The sequence below is a fragment of the Larus michahellis genome, chromosome 1 (genome assembly GCF_964199755.1).
Source record: "Larus michahellis chromosome 1, bLarMic1.1, whole genome shotgun sequence".
Lineage (NCBI taxonomy): Eukaryota > Metazoa > Chordata > Aves > Charadriiformes > Laridae > Larus > Larus michahellis.
Window position 1 is genome coordinate 47,724,777 of NC_133896.1, and position 20,683 is coordinate 47,745,459.

General features: G+C 34.9%; 1 protein-coding gene across 4 annotated transcripts in view; it reads left to right on the forward strand.

Moving 5' to 3' along the window:
- TMTC3 (transmembrane O-mannosyltransferase targeting cadherins 3) overlaps positions 1-18,498 on the forward strand; it is a 33,528-nt gene extending 15,030 nt beyond the window's left edge. For all 4 annotated transcript variants that reach the window (XM_074574629.1, XM_074574646.1, XM_074574638.1 and 1 more), the window contains 11 exons: positions 632-731; positions 1,390-1,505; positions 3,184-3,356; positions 4,219-4,471; positions 10,118-10,266; positions 10,796-10,916; positions 11,535-11,646; positions 12,369-12,472; positions 13,559-13,728; positions 14,534-14,760; positions 16,303-18,498. In XM_074574629.1, the coding sequence (XP_074430730.1) occupies positions 632-731; positions 1,390-1,505; positions 3,184-3,356; positions 4,219-4,471; positions 10,118-10,266; positions 10,796-10,916; positions 11,535-11,646; positions 12,369-12,472; positions 13,559-13,728; positions 14,534-14,760; positions 16,303-17,117 (2,340 nt within the window). In that variant the 3' untranslated portion in view covers positions 17,118-18,498. The remainder of the gene's footprint in view (positions 1-631; positions 732-1,389; positions 1,506-3,183; positions 3,357-4,218; positions 4,472-10,117; positions 10,267-10,795; positions 10,917-11,534; positions 11,647-12,368; positions 12,473-13,558; positions 13,729-14,533; positions 14,761-16,302) is intronic.
- Positions 18,499-20,683: the final 2,185 nt, after the last annotated feature.

Here is a 20,683-nt window from a genome sequence, read left to right on the forward strand (position 1 = left end):
ATTCAGAAAGTTGCCAGACCTGTAGTAAAGCCTGAGTCATTCTTTAACTTCATTGCATAGAGCTTGCCATGAATTTATTTGTAACTCTTGACTGCTCATCTAAGAGCTGCCATAGCATCAGTCAAGGGAATGCTTTTTTCAGATTCAGATCTGTTCAGTCAGTCAGAAAAAATATGAACAAAAATAAGTCATAGTTTTTGTATGCTACTGTCTGCAGAGCGTGTATGTACAGCAGTCCTTGTTGGGCTTCACTTAAAGGTCCTATTGATGAAGGTCCTAGTTTCTTCCAAGTATTATGAACAAGGCAGTTGTTATTGTGCCCAAATTTTGCCTCAAATGCAATTTGTGGCTGGTGTTACTAAAGATAAAAAAGTACAGCATTTCTCTGTTGTCTCATTAATGGTGATACTTAGGGGCACATCAGCCACAGGTGGCCACCAGCCACCTGTATCACCCTGTTCTCGAATTCAGTACTAATTGAACTGAAGGTACCCTTACTCTTCTTAGCCTTTTCTGCTTGGTTTACAGATCTTGTTTATGCATATTCTGATAGTATGTCAATCATGCACTATTCTAGTACTAGAATAGTCACTAGAAGAATAATCTTGTTCTTTCTTCTCTTTCTTTTCAGGTAACTGGAGTTGTGGGCAGAGCAGAGCTTTTATCATCTATCTTCTTTCTAGCTGCTTTTTTGTCATATACAAAATCTAAAGGGCCAGATAATACTATAGGTAAATGATTGACATAACCTAATTTCTGTATCATTGATAATCGAGCTCTTAGAATGGTGATACGGGTGTATGGGTGTATTGGTTATTCAGCATACAAAAACCCGTTCGGCCCTAAGATACTCATACCTTAAGCATTTTTTCAGTTGTTTTGTAACACAGAGTAGGGACTCTTGCACTGACTTCTATTAATGCAAGTAGGTGGAAGTATGCTGAGATGTCTCAGATGCCCACAAGTAAGCTGCAAAGTTTCAGTGGGGATCTGTGAGGCTTGCCTCTTTTCCAAAGTCAAATTGACCTTGTGAAAATTCATTACTCTCTATAAAACATTCCATTTGAAAAAGTGTTCTGTTGAATTAGGGAAGATTGGTGGGTTTTTTGTTTTCCTGTCATAGATTAGGCTTTTGCCTTTCATTTGATTCTTCCGATTTCAGGGAGGCAGTTTTAAAACTGATACACATGTAATATTTTCTGTAGGGTAAAACTGGTAATCTTCCCTTTAATAACAAATGGCATACTGAATAAATTTATAGAACATAGCATGTTCAAACATGAAGAGCCAAAGTCTTCACTTTTTAGCTTAATTGACTTTATTAAGTGGTTGTTTCGGTTTTTTTTTTGTAAGATGGAACATTTTCAACAATGTCATTTTTTTTTGCAGTGTGGACTCCAATTGCAGTGACTGTATTTCTAGTAGCTGTTGCAACACTGTGTAAAGAACAAGGAATAACGGTGGTGGGGATATGCTGTGTATATGAAGTATTTATTGCCCAAGGGGTAAGCTGTTGAAAAATAAATTGGATTGCTTCTCAGGAATTCTGTAACGAGGCATTAAGTACTTAGAAGCATCATATTTCAGCACTGATTTTTGTCAGTTCAGGGTAACTCTATACTTGTGTAACATTTTTCAGATTTTTTTTTTTTTGACTCAACTAATGTTTAACAGACATGGTTTATGGTGGGGGAATTCAATGACTTCTAAGTCGTCCTTTACATGCCATACAGAGATGTTACCAAATATACTCAATAAAGAATTGACATGTCTTAATGGAAACTTGAGGTTTTAGTTGACTGAGGTTTGCAAAGACTAGCATGTAACAGTCTTGATTAAAGTCTGACATGCATAAAGGTGGGGGATTATTTGTTTTTAATTCCTTTAGTAAAAATAAAGATCGTATTCTATACAAGTGCATTTCCTCACATTCTGATGAATAACTAGATGCTTTGTAGCAGTCTTATTTGAATTGGCAATATTCTCAGGAAACTTATTGTTGTAAGAATACCTTTAAATTTAATTTCTAATCTGATATGTTTCGTCCTAAGCATTGATAAGTGTTTAAGTTAACAGTAACTTTCGTTTAGAGAAACAAGATGTTCCTGCAATGAAATAATTCTTGGCTTTTTAATAGTCAAACCATACACAATTTAAAAATGTATGATTGCATATTTTAAGAAAATGTTGTAGTTTACTGTTCCTTAATTTCTTGAAGGAATATTTTGCAATGATTGCACCAATAAAAGACAAAAGCTTGTCTGTCTTAGGGATACATATTCAAGGCAAAAATATGCTTTTTTGTACTTACAGAAATATGCGTGTTTATAACTATTGCCTTTGTAAGCCTAGGGAATAAGCATATAATTTTCAAACTGGATTTCTAAGAAAATCACCAGTATGTGATGCACTTTTCAGTCCACTCTTCCTTTCTTGTAGTAACTTTTGATCTGGTCCTCAATTTCATAAAAGTTTAACAAGTTTGTGTAAGTCAGCTGAGTAGAAGAGATAAAATCCAAATTGAGGCTTCTTCTGAGGGCACAGGTGCAGCACGAGCTAAGAGTTTGACCAGTTCTCAAAAACCTGTCAATATCTGTAGTTCAGGCAGCCAGTATATGTGAAGCAATAAATTATCCCCAGCGCAAGACACGAAGACGTAGGAAAAGAGGTACACAGGGAAGAAATAAGGATATGTAATGGGGAGCTGTGCAAGATCGTAATGTTCATGAGGCAGGGAGAGATGGGTTACTGCAGTAGAGGCATAAAACAGAAATCCAGGGCTAATCAGGAAGTGAATAATATTTCTGCATTCATAAGGAATTATAGGATGAGTTTTCACAGGAGCTGATAATTCTAAAAATAGTAATATCTTTTCTTCAAAATTTATTTAATGGTCATGCTTGATTTATTGATGGTACAAATTTTTTAATGTCAGTGCAAAATACAGAACTACAGACATACAAGTTCAGCTATGATAGTGTTAGGAATACTCAAATAGAGTTATTTTTATTAGAATGGTGGACTTCTTTTTGGGGGTTGTCATGAAGGCTATAAGAAGCGGAGTTAAATAACTGTTGGGGGTAGGCATTTAGAGAAAACCAAGGAAAAAAAAGTCAGGTAGCTCATTTATCTAACGGATTAATGAGTACTCTGTCTGATTATAAACTCCTTTTTCCTTTGCAGTACACTTTGCCAGTGTTGCTGGACACAGGTGTACAGATTCTTCGAGGGAAGGGCAGTATTCCTTTCTCTATGCTCCAAACGCTGTTGAAGCTGATAGTCCTAATGTTTAGTACACTCCTACTTGTAGTTGTCAGAGTCCAGGTTATCCAGTCTCAACTTCCAGTGTTTACAAGGTAACAGTAAAGTGTTTCTTATTACAGACACTGATAAATAAAATGCAGCCTAATGACTTCTGAATGAATTGGTCAAAAATACATCAACTTAAGTGTTTATTAACTTGTTTTAGGATTGATGAGGAATGACTGTACAATATTACATTTTTTGTGAAATTGATAAATGGTATATTTCAGAACCTGTTGACAAGAATGTCCAAAATATTGAGGTATCTGAGCAGGCATTAATTTTAAAAAAACTTACGGTTGTTAGTTCATCTTAGTAATTCAGAAATTAAATATTTTATCACTAAAGTATTTTTTGTTGGCTATGTGTTTGAACCTTGGCTGAATACTCCAAACCTCTTAATAAGTTTTTTTCAAAAAACTTCAACATACAAAATATTATTTTGGTTTTAGGAATGTACTATTCAGAAAGCATAGTTGACTTTAGATACAGTGTTTGAAGCTAAATGTATATGAGTAATGTTAGAAATGAAAAACTAATTTATTTTAAAAGTGTGTGAGCAATGTAGAAATACAAGAATTTAATATTTTCCCTGGAAAATGAGGTACTGTTAAAAACATGAGCAAGGACCACTGAACCTAACTTTAGGTGTAAATCATTCTGTTTCTTCAAACTTATGTTTATTATAACCCAAACCACTTTCTTAAACTGGAGGAGGCTCTGTCCCGTGCTAAAATGAATCATCGTGCATAGTTCCCAAGTTACACACCTGACAAATGCAGGAAGATAAGGAATATTGCACATGTCTGTAATTGGTACTTCTAGCTATGAATCTAAGGTTTGCTGAACACAGAGTGGATCAAGGCCATATATTTTTTCATTAAAAGCTGCTTTTTCTCTTTTCTTTCGGTTTAGGTTTGATAACCCGGCTGCTGTTAGTCCATCCCCAGCAAGACAGCTGACTTTCAACTACCTGCTCCCTGTAAATGCTTGGCTGCTTCTCAACCCCTCAGAATTATGCTGTGACTGGACAATGGGAACTATTCCTCTTGTGGAGTCTTTGTTAGATGTTAGAAATGTTGCCACCCTTACCTTCTTTTGCTTTCTGGGATCTTTGATTGTCTTCAGTCTCCGATACCCTGGGGATTCCTCCAAGACTGTATTGATGGTAAGAATGATGCATTGTTTTTGTCTTATTTATAAGAGTGGAAGTGGCTCAGGTTGTTTGGTCACATATCTAATCTGCTGTCACCCAGAGATACTATATGCGTTTCCTTTTGGACTAGAACGTACACATAAGAAAAGAGGAAAATTGTTGTAGCAACAAAACTGTTAAGTTGCAATTAAGTATGTGACAGTTAGGTATGTGATGGAGAAGAATAGACAAGAGATGAGAATAAATATGCCTTTTGTTACGTATTTGCAGACTGTATTGCAGTCTTTCTCAGGTATTCATAACTCAACTAGCAAGTGGGGGTTTTCAGTAGAGCTTAAATATGTTCTAAGGCTCACAGTGCATTTCCATCCTGCAAACTCTCTACCTTATTTAAATGTCAGTAGTCATACTGCATATTTAGCAAGTGACTTGATTTTCTTTCTCATAGATGTAAAAGAAAAGGACATATTTGGTATTTAGGAATATAAGTTTTCTTCTTTTGTTGTTTTTTTTTTTTTTTTTTAATAAAGGCAATCTTTAGTAGCCTTTTTCATATTTTAAGGAAAAACTAATTTTGTCAACCTGTAAGATCAGTTCCTGTTTTTCAGTATTATGTGACCTTAAAACTGAATTGGATTAACAGGAAAGAATATTTTGAAGGAAACGGGAAGGCGCAAATGAGCTAGTGTTTTTTCATCCAAACCCAGTCATCTTTTTGATGCTTCCATTGCAAATCTTCACAAGATTAATGATTACCTGATACCATGTTTTTTATTAAATCAGTGGTGCAATTATGTGTACAACAAGCCTGCATGCGTAGATCTTAGTCTGCTTCAAAAATAATGCACTTATTTAGTATGTAACTCATCCAACAAAAGTTTCAGTTGGATGGGAGTATTTATGCACAACTTAAGACTGATGTCTTTGCTAATATGCTGATAAACTTTGATTCACTTCAAAGAGACCTAACATTATAGTTCTGACTCATATGGTTTGTCTTGTCTTGTCACTGAAGCGAAGCGGTTTGTTTCACTGTAAAATCTGTGAAAATTACCTGCAGTAGTGCTGATGAAACCTCTCGGCCTGAATTTGGAAACTGTGAATGAAGAAAAGAAACTTAGCTTATTGATACAATAAATGTGCAAGGTGACATACCCAGATAATTATAGTTTTATAGCATGTAAAAAATGTAAAGGAGTAGTTTAGTCTTCCTTCTTACATGAGCTGAAACAATTTTTCTCTAGTGCACTGATAGCAGTAGAAATGTCTGGGTAATGGTTCACTTTTTCATAGGACACATCTTTAACTTTAAGGCTCTTTATTTCCCTACATTTGTGTTTACTCTCTACCCAGTAAAACTCAGAAGAGGAAAGGGTTAATTGTCAGCAGATGTTGTTGTAAGTCAGTTAGGTTTTGTTTAAGGGTGGTTTTTTACATTTGTTTTTATTATTCCAAGTAGTTTTTATAGGAAGGGTCTTCTGAGATCATTCACTCCAGCATGTGAGCCTCAATGTTGCTTAACACAGTATAATCCTTGTTTGATGAAAGTTGTTTTCCTTTAATATATACCTATGTTGTGGATATAACCTTCAGTATGATGCTAATTTTTTTCAGACATAACATCTAAGTGCCTGGAAGCTAATTTCTTAGGAAATGAGAATGCAGTATTTTATATTAAAAATTAATTGTTATGTACTATAATGTGCAACAACACTGTAGGCCAAAGCCTATTTCTGCCTTCCAGTAAGCCATTAATGTCCTGATGTAGACTGGATAGTCTGCCAAGAGTGAGAGGGGGAAAGAATAATTTCTTTCTGATGGCTTCTTAATCTGATTTACTAGAGAAATCATAGCACCATCTTTAAAGTGAAGAAAGTGAATCTTTATTTAGTGATACCAATTTACACAGATTATGACAGTGTTCCAGATAACTGTGTTGAATTACTGGTTTCAGAAAATTTTTTTTCCACACTCGGTTCTCAGTTCTGCCGATAAAAGCCTGAATTTGTGCTGGTCAAAATAAACTACTACCCTGACAGGTATGAATTCTATTTGCTATCTATATGGATCCCACATGGCATTAGTATAATGGTGGCTTTATGACAGGTGGTACCACTCTAATGAGTGTCACTCTAAAGGAGTAATAAAGGGCTTGTAAAGAGCTTCTGCCATTACAAATCTCTAGCGTGTTTTGGCCCTTCCCCCTGAGGTGTCATGCTGAAACCTGATCTAAGTGAAAAGTCTCAAGTTACTTTTTTTTATGAGATCAGAAAAGGTACAGCTTTAGACCTGCTGCAGAATTAAATATGTGTACTTGGACTTTGCAAAAAAAAAAAATGCAAAAGAGGCCTCCAGGATGCAAAAGAGAAGGGAGGTCACACGTATGTCTGAACATGTCTTTCTGTGTTTGCTGATGTGGATTTGGTGCTGTACTCCTTGGGGGACAAGACAGAAGACAGGATTCCTTCTCCCACTTCCTCAAGTGCCAGTAGACATTCCACAGTTCTCTCCAAGTAATGTCACAGGATGAACTCATTACTGGGAGATGCAAAAGTTAAAGGACTCATTTTCAGACAGTTTTTATCTGTTTGATACCAGTCATCTCCAGGAAAAATAACTGCGGTAAGTGGGTACGTTGTGTTTCATTTTTGTCTTACTTTAATTTTTTCCATAGGATCTAAAATTGTCTTTTCAAACTAATAGAACTAGGAGAATACAAAACAAATAAATTGGCTTTTTTTTTTTAACCCAACTGACAATATTAAACTAAAAAAAATCGTGTTTGTAGATTATAAATTGGAACACATGCTTTGGCAGATTGATGTCATGATGCTGCTTGAAGTAATCAATTATTCTTGTATTAGTAAAGGACATAACCTGGAAACAACGTATGAGCAGTTAAATTCTCTTATATTTTCTGTTTACTTTATCCCTGCGAACAGTCAGATAACTTGACTGTCAGACTGAGTGACCTTTATAAATAGGTTACACTACACATGTTGAAAACATCGAGTACTAAGAATAGTACTGATCTAGAATTAATTTGGTGGCTTTTCAGAAGATTTCAGAGTCAAGCTGTGATCGTGGCCCTTGTTTGTTCATAGAATTTCTTGGGTATAGGCATTCCTTTGTTGACTGGCAAAATTTAATAAAAGCTTTTTAGTATCTTTTGATACTTGCTAAGTGTCCTAAACTAGGGCGCTTTACCTCCCTTCTGATAAGACAGCACTCTGTGCTACTCAGCCACTAACTTTAGTGCCTTGTTACTGTGCAAATGTCAGGAAACGACAGGTATCCTTAGTCGTCTTGCACTAAGTTTTTAAGACTTTAAAGTGTTGTGCCAAGACATCAGTACTTCTAAATTTAAAAATATATTTCTCTATTCCCTATGCTTACACCTCACTCAGGCTTTGAAATGTTTCATTGTGAACTGGACTGGTTACTTAGCAGTTTGGATACTTTTCATGGCTTATAGTTGTATTTCAGAGCTTTGTCATGTGCTTTTTTATTCCTGCGTACTTTAATGGTTTCTGTCTCATTTGGGTTTGTTTTTTTTTCAGTTGCCTTGACCAGGATATTTTGAATGGAGCTTCTACATCTGCTGAAAGACTATGATACAAAGAAGGAATAAATGAACAGAAGACAATGCATTTTTATCTGCACTTAGGGCTTTGAGTCTATTGCCCAAGAAATTGTACTTGAAGGGCAGCGTACTAAGGAGAGACAAAAGGATCTAAAGAGAAGTTCGGCAAAGCACTGTGTAATGTTTGTCATCAGAGGAACTATACAGAGCAGAACATGCAAAAACCTTTTTATTAGATGCCTAGATCATAAACACTTAGTGGAGACGAAGCATTTGCTATATCTGCTGCAGAATATTTTCCACTGAAACCTGTTGGAATTGTCTTTCACTATACATACGTTGACCTCATGGGGCTGTGGCACTGATGGCCTTCCTATATTAAAAACAAAACAAACTGTATTTTTTTGAGCAATAATATGAAACAATATTTTTTTAAAAATCTTAAGAGGTGACTTCTTCAGATCAGTTTATCTGAAGATTTCATAAAATAACTTAATTCATTTAAGCCTATGTATGAGCCTTACATGCATTAAAAGTTAAATATAGTTTATTCACATTGCAGTAAAAACATTTGCAAAACAGCACATTGTTTGCCAAAGCATGCTTCAAATGTGCTTTTGTACATTTTCCTTCATACTCACAAATGTGTTTGGCTGCTCAAAACAGAATGAAATACAGAATGATACCCTCGCTTCCTATAATACACCCCCAAAAGTATGAAGGCGTTTGCTATAAGTAAATTATAAACTTCTACAGAGGACTGGCTTGGGGATAGCATGATGCATCCAGCATTTCAAAGTGGGTTACAAAAATCTATAATAAGAGTTCTGTGTTGAGGCTTTTACTTTTACAGCTTGGTAGGTGCTCTATAAGGAGCACGTACTATAAAAATGTAAAGGTGAAAGGGAGAGGAATGTGAAAAGGCATTAAATTAAATTTTGTCCCTAGGTAATCAGTGTAGTCTCTATGTTGTGCTTGTGCCTTCTTCAAGGCACAATTATGTATTTTCATGTAACTTAATGAATTGCTGTGGATCAGCTAAGCTGTGTTAATCATCCGTGTGCATATTCTTGGCCCCTTGAAATGTGAGCTAAACCGTACTTGAAGGTTGCAGCTGCAGTGTTGCGTTTTTATATATGAAATCCTAGATTGACTTTCAAACTGGATGTGTTAACTACTTTAGCATGGAATAGGCAGTTAAAATTATGCTTAAATCTAGACAGAAGGCGATGGCCAGTTGTATTGAAAATTTCTGGAAGATTCCTCTGTCTTTCTTCAAAGAAACATTTGTAGGGATTTTGGTTTTTGTAACTTGGAGGCCAGTTATTTTTAAATGATTATTTAAGTCTGTCCTGGTACCAGAGGTGGCAAAGCTGCTATTTTAACAATCACCCAGGACTTAAAGCAAGTGGTCATGTCCACATCCGTTGTAGCAGATGGATTTCTCTGTCACACACACCTTTTGTTATGATGTCTGTCACCAACCTAAGAGCTGCAACTATATGTTTCTTAAGTTTATTGTCATTTTAGATATTTCAGGCAGCTTTTAGTGCACTATCTAAACATTGATGTTTGTTCCGTGGCTGATTCTGATTTTTATCTTATTTCTTCACGTATTTTCCAGAAACTAAAAATGGACTTTATTGTATTGTAAAAATAACTGCTTTGTGCATCATGTAAGCTGGTATAAATTTTTAATTGTAATAAAAAATAATGTCCAAGGTTCTCAGACTGTCATGGTTTTGTACATGGAACTCTTATTAAAACATTGTTTTGAATTTGTCCTTTGATCCTAGTGTTTTGTCATACAGCTACTCTTTTCTGTAGTATAGAAAAGCAAATGCCCTTGTAGGGCCTTAAGTAAGGAGCAGTGTCATTCGCAAGTTAAAACTTGCCATGCTCCGGGTGGTCTCAGTTTAAAACAGATCTTAATGTTTAAAAGGAAAACATGAAACCGCAAAGACCTACTATGTATGTCTGGTTTTCTGGGATTTTTTTTGTAATTGCTTCGTAATTTGTTTCTTGGGTACAGTTTGTCACCACCTAATCTTGCTTCACTTGCATTTCTTTTCTAGGCACTCTGCTTAATAGTGCTACCATTCATTCCTGCATCAAACCTCTTTTTTCCTGTTGGATTCGTAGTAGCAGAACGAGTGCTGTATGTTCCTAGCATGGGATTCTGCATTTTAGTAGCACATGGATGGAAGAAGTTATCAAATATAAGGTAAGGTAGTGTTACCTATGACTGGTTTAACTCATCGTTCTTAATCTTATAAAAACCATATTTATAACTGCAGGCATTCCCAGTAGAACTTCTACCAGTATGAATTTATTACGTTATAGGTCTTACTCTGTTCAAGTTCTTCTTCTAAGAAACCACTTGGCAGTCATGTGAACAGATGACAAAAAAGTTCTTAGGAGACTGGTGGATTATTATGAGGATATTATTAATGTTTATTTAAAATATGTGCACATATATATATACACACACGTATAACATGTATACACATGTATTTTATACATTTTTTGTTTCATATCTATATATAAGCGTACATACATATATTTTAAAAGTCCTCAGACTGCACCAAACATTTTTAGAATGCGGTGTACCTTAGAATACACATTGCTACAATATACCAGTCACAAATATGGTCCTCAGTTTATTTGGCTCCTAGCATATGAGATACTTATTCTAGTATACATTAGAATTGTTTGTGTGCTTATAACAAATCTTTGTTTGTTTTATTTAATAGTGTGCTAAGAAAAATTTCTTGGGTTTGTTTGGCTGCAGTACTATTCACTCATGCCTTAAAAACACTGCACAGAAACTGGGATTGGGAGTCAGAGTACACATTGTTTATGTCAGCTTTAAAGGTACTGTATTCTATTTGAAAAGGATATTGGAAAGTTTGTGTTGCTGTTCTTTTCAAAAAGCTGCAGTAGAGCATGATAAAAATGGAGAGAAATGATGCTTGTTTTGCCACTTTTATTTCTACATTGACAGTATTAGCCTTGAATTAGTTGCTTTTGGGAATGCTTTAAAAGTGGTGTGATGCACACATGGGAATTCATGTGCAAGAAATCGATGATATTTTTTCTTTTTCCTTCTGTTGAACGTATTCTCTTATCTGAATGAAAGCATGATATGTTTCAGTACAGAAGTCTACAAAAGTTTGATGCACAGAGTAACTTTTTCAATGTGCGTATAGCATGATAGGATGGTTTGTACAACATCCCATAACAATTACAATGAATTCTAAAACACTTGGTATTTCTAGGGGCAAATTACTAAAATAAATGGATGTTGAGCAACAAGTTCAACGTAATCATTCTGTATGCAGTGTTTTTTTTACCCTTTACATATAGGAGCTTGATGAAATCTGTCATTTGCTGTGCATTTTTACATCTTAAACACACAGTTAAGAGAAAATCCATTGTTATGTAATTCCAGCTTAATACCTTATGCATTGGTATCTCTTTTACTGTTTTTAGGTAAATAAGAACAATGCAAAATTATGGAACAATGTTGGACATGCGTTAGAAAATGAAAAGAATTTTGAAAGAGCTCTGCAATTCTTCATACAAGCCACCCAAGTTCAACCAGGTAAAAGCTTTGACTAGTTGCCATTGAATGGCATCTCTGCACTCCTAGTATTTCACTATACTTAGCTTGCTTAACAAAATCTTCTCAATGATCTTGTTCTCTCCAACTGAACATCAGACAATGTCATACACTAATTTAATTGATCCATGGGTTTTAGAAATAAACTCAAAAAAAGTCTAGACTTGTAGCCAGACTTTTATTTAGAAAAAGATGCAAAGACTTTCTATTTGAAACTATTATTTGGATGGCGTTCTTTCTGAAGTAACTTAAACTGTAATTTGTTATGAAACATTTATTTAATTTTCTTATTTAAAACTAAGTAGATGCATAAAAAATATAAAAAAATTAGATTGTATCAAAGTGCACGTTTACTCTATTTCAGTTATTGTTGCAAAAGAAGTTCTAGGTAGTGCTGGACAACCTTTCCTTTCCCTTTTAGAAGCCTAATAAATAACCTTCGATTTCTGTGGCTCTACTACAGCAAGAGCTCCACAGAAGTATGACCTCAAATTTTTTAACATTTCCCAAGTAATTTTTTAACCCGTGTTTGGTTCATGGTTAAATTATTATTTTTCATCTTAATTATGAAGTTAATATAGAAGTGCTTTTTTTGTTGTTGTTATGCAGTAACTGTATTTCATGCTACTCTGAAGACATATGTATTTATTTTCATGATACTCCGTGCATGGAAGTATTTGAAATGTCACTTTTTTTTTTTTAAGATGATATTGGTGCCCACATGAACGTAGGAAGAACTTACAAAAACTTAAACAAAACTAAAGAAGCCGAAGAATCATATATGATTGCTAAATCATTGATGCCACAGGTAATATGTAACTTCATTTTATCTACCACCACAGGAGGTAGCTCTTTCAGACCTATATTCAAGATACGTTTTTCGTATTTTTCCTGAAGCTGTGTCTTGCTCTATACTTTAAAGTTGTTTGTTGTTTGTTTTTTTTGTTTTTTTGTTTTTTTAAATCTATCTATTAATAGAGTAGGTCGTATATCATCATGAATGTTAAAAAATGCTAACTTGGAACTTCTTTGTTAAAACTATTTTAAGTAACTTTTTATACTGTTGTGAGGTTTGTGTTTGTTTTGTTCTGTTTTGGTTTTGCTGAAATGGAGGATATAAAAGAAAGCAGCAGTTAAAAATGTACACCTACAGTTTCTAGTCACAGTGGGTTTATTTTCACTTACAGCTAATACATTGATGATGTCTGAGTTTCTGAGCCTTCAAGAGAAAGCTTAAATGCAGCTTTGGAGGTGGGAAAAGGTAGCCGCAGCAGCAACAAAAAAAAAATCTTTGCCTGAACATACTTTTAAAAATCAGCAGTCCCTCGAGTAGAAGTATGGCATTAAAAAGTTTGTATTGTGAAACAGTGTGAAGATTGTAGGCAGATAAAATATAAACAGTACAACAGTAGCGATGTCATAGCATTTTCATCTTTCATGACTACTTTTCATCTGCTGTGTCAGTGGCTGGTAAAATCTTATTTACACTTATCTTAGGCTGGAGGGTTACAAAAAGGAATGAAAACATTTGATAGAATGTCAGTTTAGGCTTTAGGAAGTATTCTTTGTCTGAATGGGAAAGTTTTGCAAGGTCTGGTTGGTTTCTAGTAGCATTCTGTATGAGCCCAATTAGGTAGTAGCAGAGCTTAACTGATACCTTAAATATGATATTCAAGTCATCTATGTCTTCATAGAATCAAAGAAGAAAAAATATTCTGTTTATATTGTGGTATGATTTTCTGTGAAAGAAGAATTGCTATTCATAACCATCAAGAGCTCTCACAGTAATATCCAGTGATACCCTAAAACAAATGTGTCAGACTGAAGAGATCTATATTGTTTGTCTTTCGTATTTTTACTCATCTGTGTTTGATACGTGTATTCTTCTTGACAGATTATTCCAGGTAAAAAGTATGCAGCAAGAGTTGCTCCTAACCATCTGAATGTCTACATCAATCTTGCAAACTTAATTCGAGCAAATGAATCTCGCCTTGAAGAAGCAGATCAATTATATCGACAAGCAATTAGTATGAGGCCAGATTTCAAGCAGGCGTACATCAGCAGGTATCTCTTCTAGTTTTAGAGATATATATTCTTGAATAAACATTTATGTATTTGCAGTGCAATGAACAGTATTTAGTTCATACAGTTGAATTAGCTGTTGGAATTGATTTCTTTCCAAATGAGAAGATGAAGATTTGGGGCAATAATAAATTATTCATTACAAGCCCTGTTCTTTTAAATTCCTGCTCAAATGGTGTGTTTCCATGTAGGTGGTGTATTCAAACATTGTATAGCAAGATGCTTCCATTAGATTTCTTTATGAATATCAAACTGAAATTTCTAATTTCCTAGTCTAGTTTTGAACTAAAAAGCTTTTGGTTAATCTGAATCATGGAGCTTTCTGTATCCTTCTTTGTTAAAGGTGGTCCAGGAAATGCAAGACTTACCTATTTAGCTCACTTTTATGTGCTTTTTAGTTTAGAGTAATGTGGGTGTTGAGGCTTCTGTTCAGTGTTTTCTTAGTTATGATTGGGACTTAGGGAGGTGCAAATATGCCTGAAGTATAGCTGCTGCAGTGTAATTACAGAGCTGGTGTCAGGAACCCTTGATCATTTTTTTTTTGTTTTTTGTCTCGCATATGTGTTTGTTGTACAGAGACTTTTGAGAGCCAAAAGCTTTGGGAGTTTTATGTAAAGAAGGTCCTGTGTTGTTTTCTGTTTAAAACAAAGAAACAAAAAAAGAAAGAATGCTGTTATCTCCCGTCTACTGTCTATAGGAAGGCAGACTTTAAAAAAAAAACAACCCTGTCAATTATTTTCATATTAGTATGAATAAAAGTTGAAGGTTAAATCTGATTCTTCAACAGGGGAGAACTACTTTTAAAAATGAACAAACCTCTGAAAGCTAAGGAAGCTTATCTTAGAGCTCTAGAACTAGACAGAACCAATGCAGACCTGTGGTACAACTTGGCAATTGTTTACATTGAACTGAAAGATCCAGCAGAAGCCCTGAAGAATTTCAACCGAGCGCTAGAACTCAACCCAGCACATAAACTGGCATTATTCAACTCAGCACTGCTAATGCAGGAATCTGGTATGTTAGTTGTCCCTTATATAAATATTTTATATTTGCATTTATACGATCCACGCTATTTAATTTTTTAAACGAACTGTTTAATTTTTGCAAAACAGAAGTTCATAGCATCATCAAAGAAGAAACTTTTTATTGTAATAGTCAGCTTTGTAATTTATTGGTAGTGTATAGAATTTGTGCAAAGTGTACACATACCTTGGCTGATCAGCATCTTTAATACAAGTCTTATTTTACAATATAACATCTTATACGTATAAAGAAGCGTTACACAAACATCTTCAAAATTGTGCCTATATGATCTTAAAAAAGTAACAATTAGTACAATATGTGTAATATCTATGTTTTGCATTTATTTATTTAATTCTTCATTGACTAAAAAAAGTAACTGACTTCTGTGGCTTTAAATCTATCCTTAGGAAATGTGAATGTTTTCATAGGTTCCTATATAATATTGCTAGTTAGTATGAATTAAGTCATATTTTCATGAGTTTGTTTATTTCACATGTATAACTCCTAGTTTTATGGGTAAGCGTAAGCCTTTTGTGAATTCGGGCTGTTGCAAAGAGTATTTGGCAAGTGACTAGTAAGGTTTGTTTCCCTTTTGGTGGGATGGTAAACTACCGCTAAGAAAGAAATGATACAGAGTTGATTGGAGCTGATGCAAATGCATTATTTTCCATCTCTTCTCATGTTGTAAGTTAGGTAGTAGAAGAAATGCCTTGTTTCTTGTCTGTAGAAGCACAAGGGGCTTCAAACAAGCAGAAGTATTAGCTATCTAGTATTCAATTACTCATACTGGAAGGTGCAGCTCCGTTTCAGGAGGTGAAAGAAGGCAGTTAAAATCAGCTCCCTGCTCCCCCATCCTTCAGTAAGTCTGTGCCTGGAATTCCTTACTAAAATACGTTCACTGGAGTGTTCAGAAAAATGGCACTGACTACAAGCTAGTCTAGCTAATCATGATATTGTCAGATAAGATTATTTTACTATCTTTTTGAAACTTTGATGCAAATTAAAATATGGGAGCTATAGATTTTATTGTTTTGGTGTTAGAAGATATTTTAACTGGGCTACATATGAAGTCACCTGGTGTGATCTCTGTCTTTAAACTCTTTCAATCTATCTTTAACAAAATGAGATCTTCCACTCCATGTTTGCCTCTGTAAGAGCTGGTTTGTCAGAACTAACATCTTCTCTGCATTCCAGTTGCTTAACTGCACATGAAAATAACTTCTCTTAAACTTGTAGAGACACCTTTTGTATCTGTTGTACCAAACATAAATATAATTCAACAGATCATAGAGTAACGATGCTGATTTTGGCTACAAGTCAGCTGTAAGTAGTTTCATTCTACAAAGAAGATAAATGTCGTTCACTTTTGCTTTTACACAGCAATGATAAAAAGTAGCATTTTAAACCCTTTCCCTGTAAACAGTTGTGTTAAAGATACTACATTTTCATTTGTAAAAAAAATTATCAGTTTATAGGCCTGGTCTAAAAGTCCTTCAGAATAAATCTGGAATTAAATGCATTTTCTGTCATTAGGTGATGCTCGTCTTCGACCAGAAGCTAAACAAAGACTGTTACATTATGTGAAAGAAGAACCACAGGATGCAAATGGGTACTTCAATTTGGGCATGCTGGCAATGGATGATAAAAAAGATACAGAAGCAGAGGCATGGATGAAGAAAGCCATAAAGTTACAGCCAAACTTCCGAAGTGCTTTGTTCAATTTGGCACTGCTTTATTCTCAGACGGGAAAAGAATTGATGGCTTTGCCCGTCCTGGAAGACCTACTGAGATACTACCCTGATCATACCAAAGGTCTGATTTTGAAAGGAGATATCCTTATGAACCAAAAGAAGGATATTGTTGGAGCAAAAAAGTGTTTTGAAAAAATTTTGGAACTGGATCCCAACAATGTCCAAGGGAAACATAATCTTTGTGTGGTTTACTTCGAAGAACGAGACTTGATAAAAGCAGAAAAATGTTTGGTTGAAACGCTAGCACTGGCACCTCATGAAGAGTATATTCAGCGTCATCTGAACATAGTTAGAAGTAAAATTGCATCACTCAGTGCTACGGAACAGTCATCGCTTCCAGCAGATGGGACTGCAGCTGCAGAAGAAAAAAAAAATTCATTTCAAAATTTGAAAGAAGTAAAAAAAGAGCAGAAAACCACCCAAACAACAGTTGATAACAATAAAGGGCACTCAGAAAATAAGAAAGGAACAGAGAAAAACAATATGGACAAAGAGACTCCCAAAAAATCTACAAAAGAAATCAAAGACATTGAGAAAAAGAGAGTTGCTGCTTTGAAAAGACTAGAAGAGATTGAACGTATATTAAATGGTGAATAGTCTTTATCATGTCACAATAGAATAAGGGAAGAATACTATTTTTAATTATTGTTTAATATGTGATCCAACTGGAAAGTGGTCTCAGTGCTTTGAAAATATAATGTTGACTGCATATCACTTAGCGAGCAGCAAAAGGCATTGCAATGCTTTATGTGAGAAAACTGCAACTTTTAAGTATGATGGGGGGATGGGTGGGAATTGAAGGCTAAAGGGTTGAGAATAATCTTAAATGCAGAATTCTAATAGTGAGAAAATAACATTCATAAAAGTCATTGGTAGTCAGGGATGTTCAGTAACACTACTTTCAAAGAATCAGTGGAAGAACTGAATGGAGAATTAATGGGATATACCAGACATTGCTGCATTCTCCCATATAAATCTGTTCCTATTAACATCTGCATTTCAGTTTACACATAATCAGTTTAAATCTCTCTAGACCTCTGCTGTAGATGAAAAAGAGTTTTTTCTTTGCATTATTTGTTTCCAGAACTTGACAAAAAGTCATCAAAATCTCACTGGTTGTAGTACGGGAGGATGCAACAACACACTAAAATTTTCAGTTGTGTTCTAAATATGGAATGTTATAGTAACCTTTTAATTGTTCTTTACTTACAATGCTAATGGTTTGTACTGGTTTACCTGTTAGAAATCTTATGGTGCTCTTAAGATCTTTAGACTATGCTCTTACGTTCAAAGGAAATGTGTGGGTTTTTTCTTCAACTGTCAATCATCTGGTTGTTTTTAAAAATTCTATAAAAAGGGTGGTTTTCTCACTTTTTTCCCTGGTTCATTGAATGCTGATAAATGCACTTTCGGTACAGTAACCAGTATGCTATGCAGTAATCCTTGTTGACTTTGTAATCAATGCCTGTGGATTGACTCCTTCGTGTAGTAGATTCTTCCTTGTTTATAGCAAACTGGCTTTACTATTTCTGTCATTGGAACAGTATTTCTATTCTCGTGACTTTTTACAACACTAATATAAGCAATGATTGCTGAAGGCAGTGTGGTAATAATTAAGCCACTGAATTTAGCAATGTTTAACACAAGGAAATATAGATAGTATCCTTCCAAATACTAAGTTCTGTTGTTTTGATACTTTGTCATGGGTGTGTGGTTTTTATTAAATATTTATTTTGACTACTAAAATATTCCCATTTACACTTTTCCACTAATGCAACATTTTAATTCCTTACATGAAATGAAAATCTTTGCAATTTCAGTGTTGCTTTTATCATTGTGCAATGCATATATTTTTTTTAAAATAATACTACCTATTACCTAAACCCAATGTTTTCCTTAAGTATGAGAAAGAAAAGAAGTGTAAGAGCTGGGTTGAGTAATAATTTAATTAATCATTAAATCTAACTCTTACTCTTCATGTTTTGTCTTATTTCGTGATGTAGAAGTATTCCTTAGCAACTCTACTGTTTAAAATAATTATTTCTGTAACTGCTCAACTTCCTGCCTTGGGCACTAATCCAGCTGGAAAATGTAATATTTATCTCTGTGGGAGGGATCTTAAATTGTTGAAGGCCTTGCATGGACCTTTTCTTTGTTATGTATCATTTGTAATGTTACCACAACAATTGCTTGCATGGTAATCGCTAGGAGGTGGGGAAAAGTGGGTTTTAAAAAACATGATTTTAAAGCTGCAGACGGAAACAGGTACATGGTGTGCAGCGGTTCTTCATACAAAACTTTTAAGTGCTGCTTGTAGTGAAGTGCTCTCAGGAATCTGTGACCACACCTTGAAAATCACTGTTTTATCTTGTCTGTGAATAACTCAGATACTTGTAGCTAAATTAGCAGATATGTTGGTACCTTTATAGAAAGTTTAACTTGCATATTGAGTCTTCCCTCCAAACCCTTGTTTTACAAAAGAATTAGTCATTGTTCTGGGTGATACAAAGGAACATTCATTGGAAAATGGAAGGAACTAAGTAGTAAGAAAAGGTACTCTGTGGTGAAGCAGGCCAGGATTCTCCCCTCTTTTATATCAAGAGCTCCCAGAATCCTGTTGTCACACCACTTTCATTCAGTCTGTAAATTGAAGGGGGAAGGAAAGGCACGTTCTCCTCCAAGTAGCTCTGCTTTAGGGACTAGCAAGAATTGTTAGATTGATTGATGCGAAGAGGTGCCATCAAGTTTAACTAACTAAAATCATCAGACTGATGTAAACTGAAGGATGCTGGAGGTAAGTCTTCCAGTCTGTTACCAGGTACTATGCCTTCTTTGTCTTTTAGTAAAAACAAGGATTTTGACTAATGTCAGTGTGCTAAGCTGGTTAGCATGTCAGCCATTTTAAAATTAAACTCTTATAAGAAAAATAGTTCAGTAAATTGAAGTGGCATAACTTCTGAAAAATAATCAATGAGCATTCTCTCATAGGAAAAATACCAGAGAGTAATTTTGGCTTAACTTGCAGTTAGAACAGAATAATCAATGGGCATTTTTCCCCTTTCAAGTCAACCTATGCTTTTTTTCTTCTCCTTGCCATCCTCGTGTGCAAGAACACCAGAAATGTCATCCCTTATCAGAACTCCCAATTTCACTAACACACAAGAACTGGGAATTTCCAACGATGGGAGAGGCATACTGAAATGATGTGTAGCCCTCTTCTCATACAATGCAATCGCTGTGGTTGCTGAAGAAACCTGAAGAGATTTCTTGTATCATCTTTGCATGCATACACAAATTATTCAAATTTACATGTACAGCTGCAATAAGCATTTTAAGTGTTATATACATTTGTGCATATAATTTCAGTGCAGACTTACGCATTTGACATTATCTTTTTGATCTTTTGCAGGTGAGTATATGCATAATGAGAGGTAAATGAATGTAAACATAAGGATTGATTGGATACGCATGCATATAGTTGGGACAACTAGATGCTTATGGGTAGTGCAATTGCAGAAGGATGATGTGTGCAATTGTAGCTTAATCTTTTTAATTTTTTATCTGTTTTGCACATGAAACATCCTAGGACTTAATTTTCTAAGTATTGCAAGTATTCTTTCTTTTTCTAGGTATTATTCTTTGCATTACAACCAGGACACACATAAAACCACAATCATTCAGATCTGATTTCTTTGTTTTTAGTCTATTGGTTTTTATCAGCTCTGTCGGGGAAATAGTTGGGCATTGTAAAGAATAGGAAACACTTTCCTACAAATTGAAGTCACAAAGGCTTAAGGATTAAATTATGTTCGCTGTGCAGTGCAGTTTGCACCTTGATTAGGCAATACTGGAAGAGAGAAAGTCAAGCTAGAAGTAAACATACAGGCAGATTGCCGTGGGTGGAGGGTTTCGTATAAAGGTTTCATATAAAGGAAAGCAAGAAAACACACGATGCGTGTGCTGCCAGAGCCTTTAACTGAAGGAAATAGGAAGCTTTAGATTTCTGCTCAGTTGTGGAGACTGCTGAACTGCACCTCATTTTGGAAAGTAACAGCAATTTCAGTATATTTAAAAGAAAAACTACATGCTGAGGTAAGTGCGTCTTGGCTTCAACCTGTGAAGTAAAGCCTGTGTGGCTGTAAAACCTACAGGGGCTTCTTGTC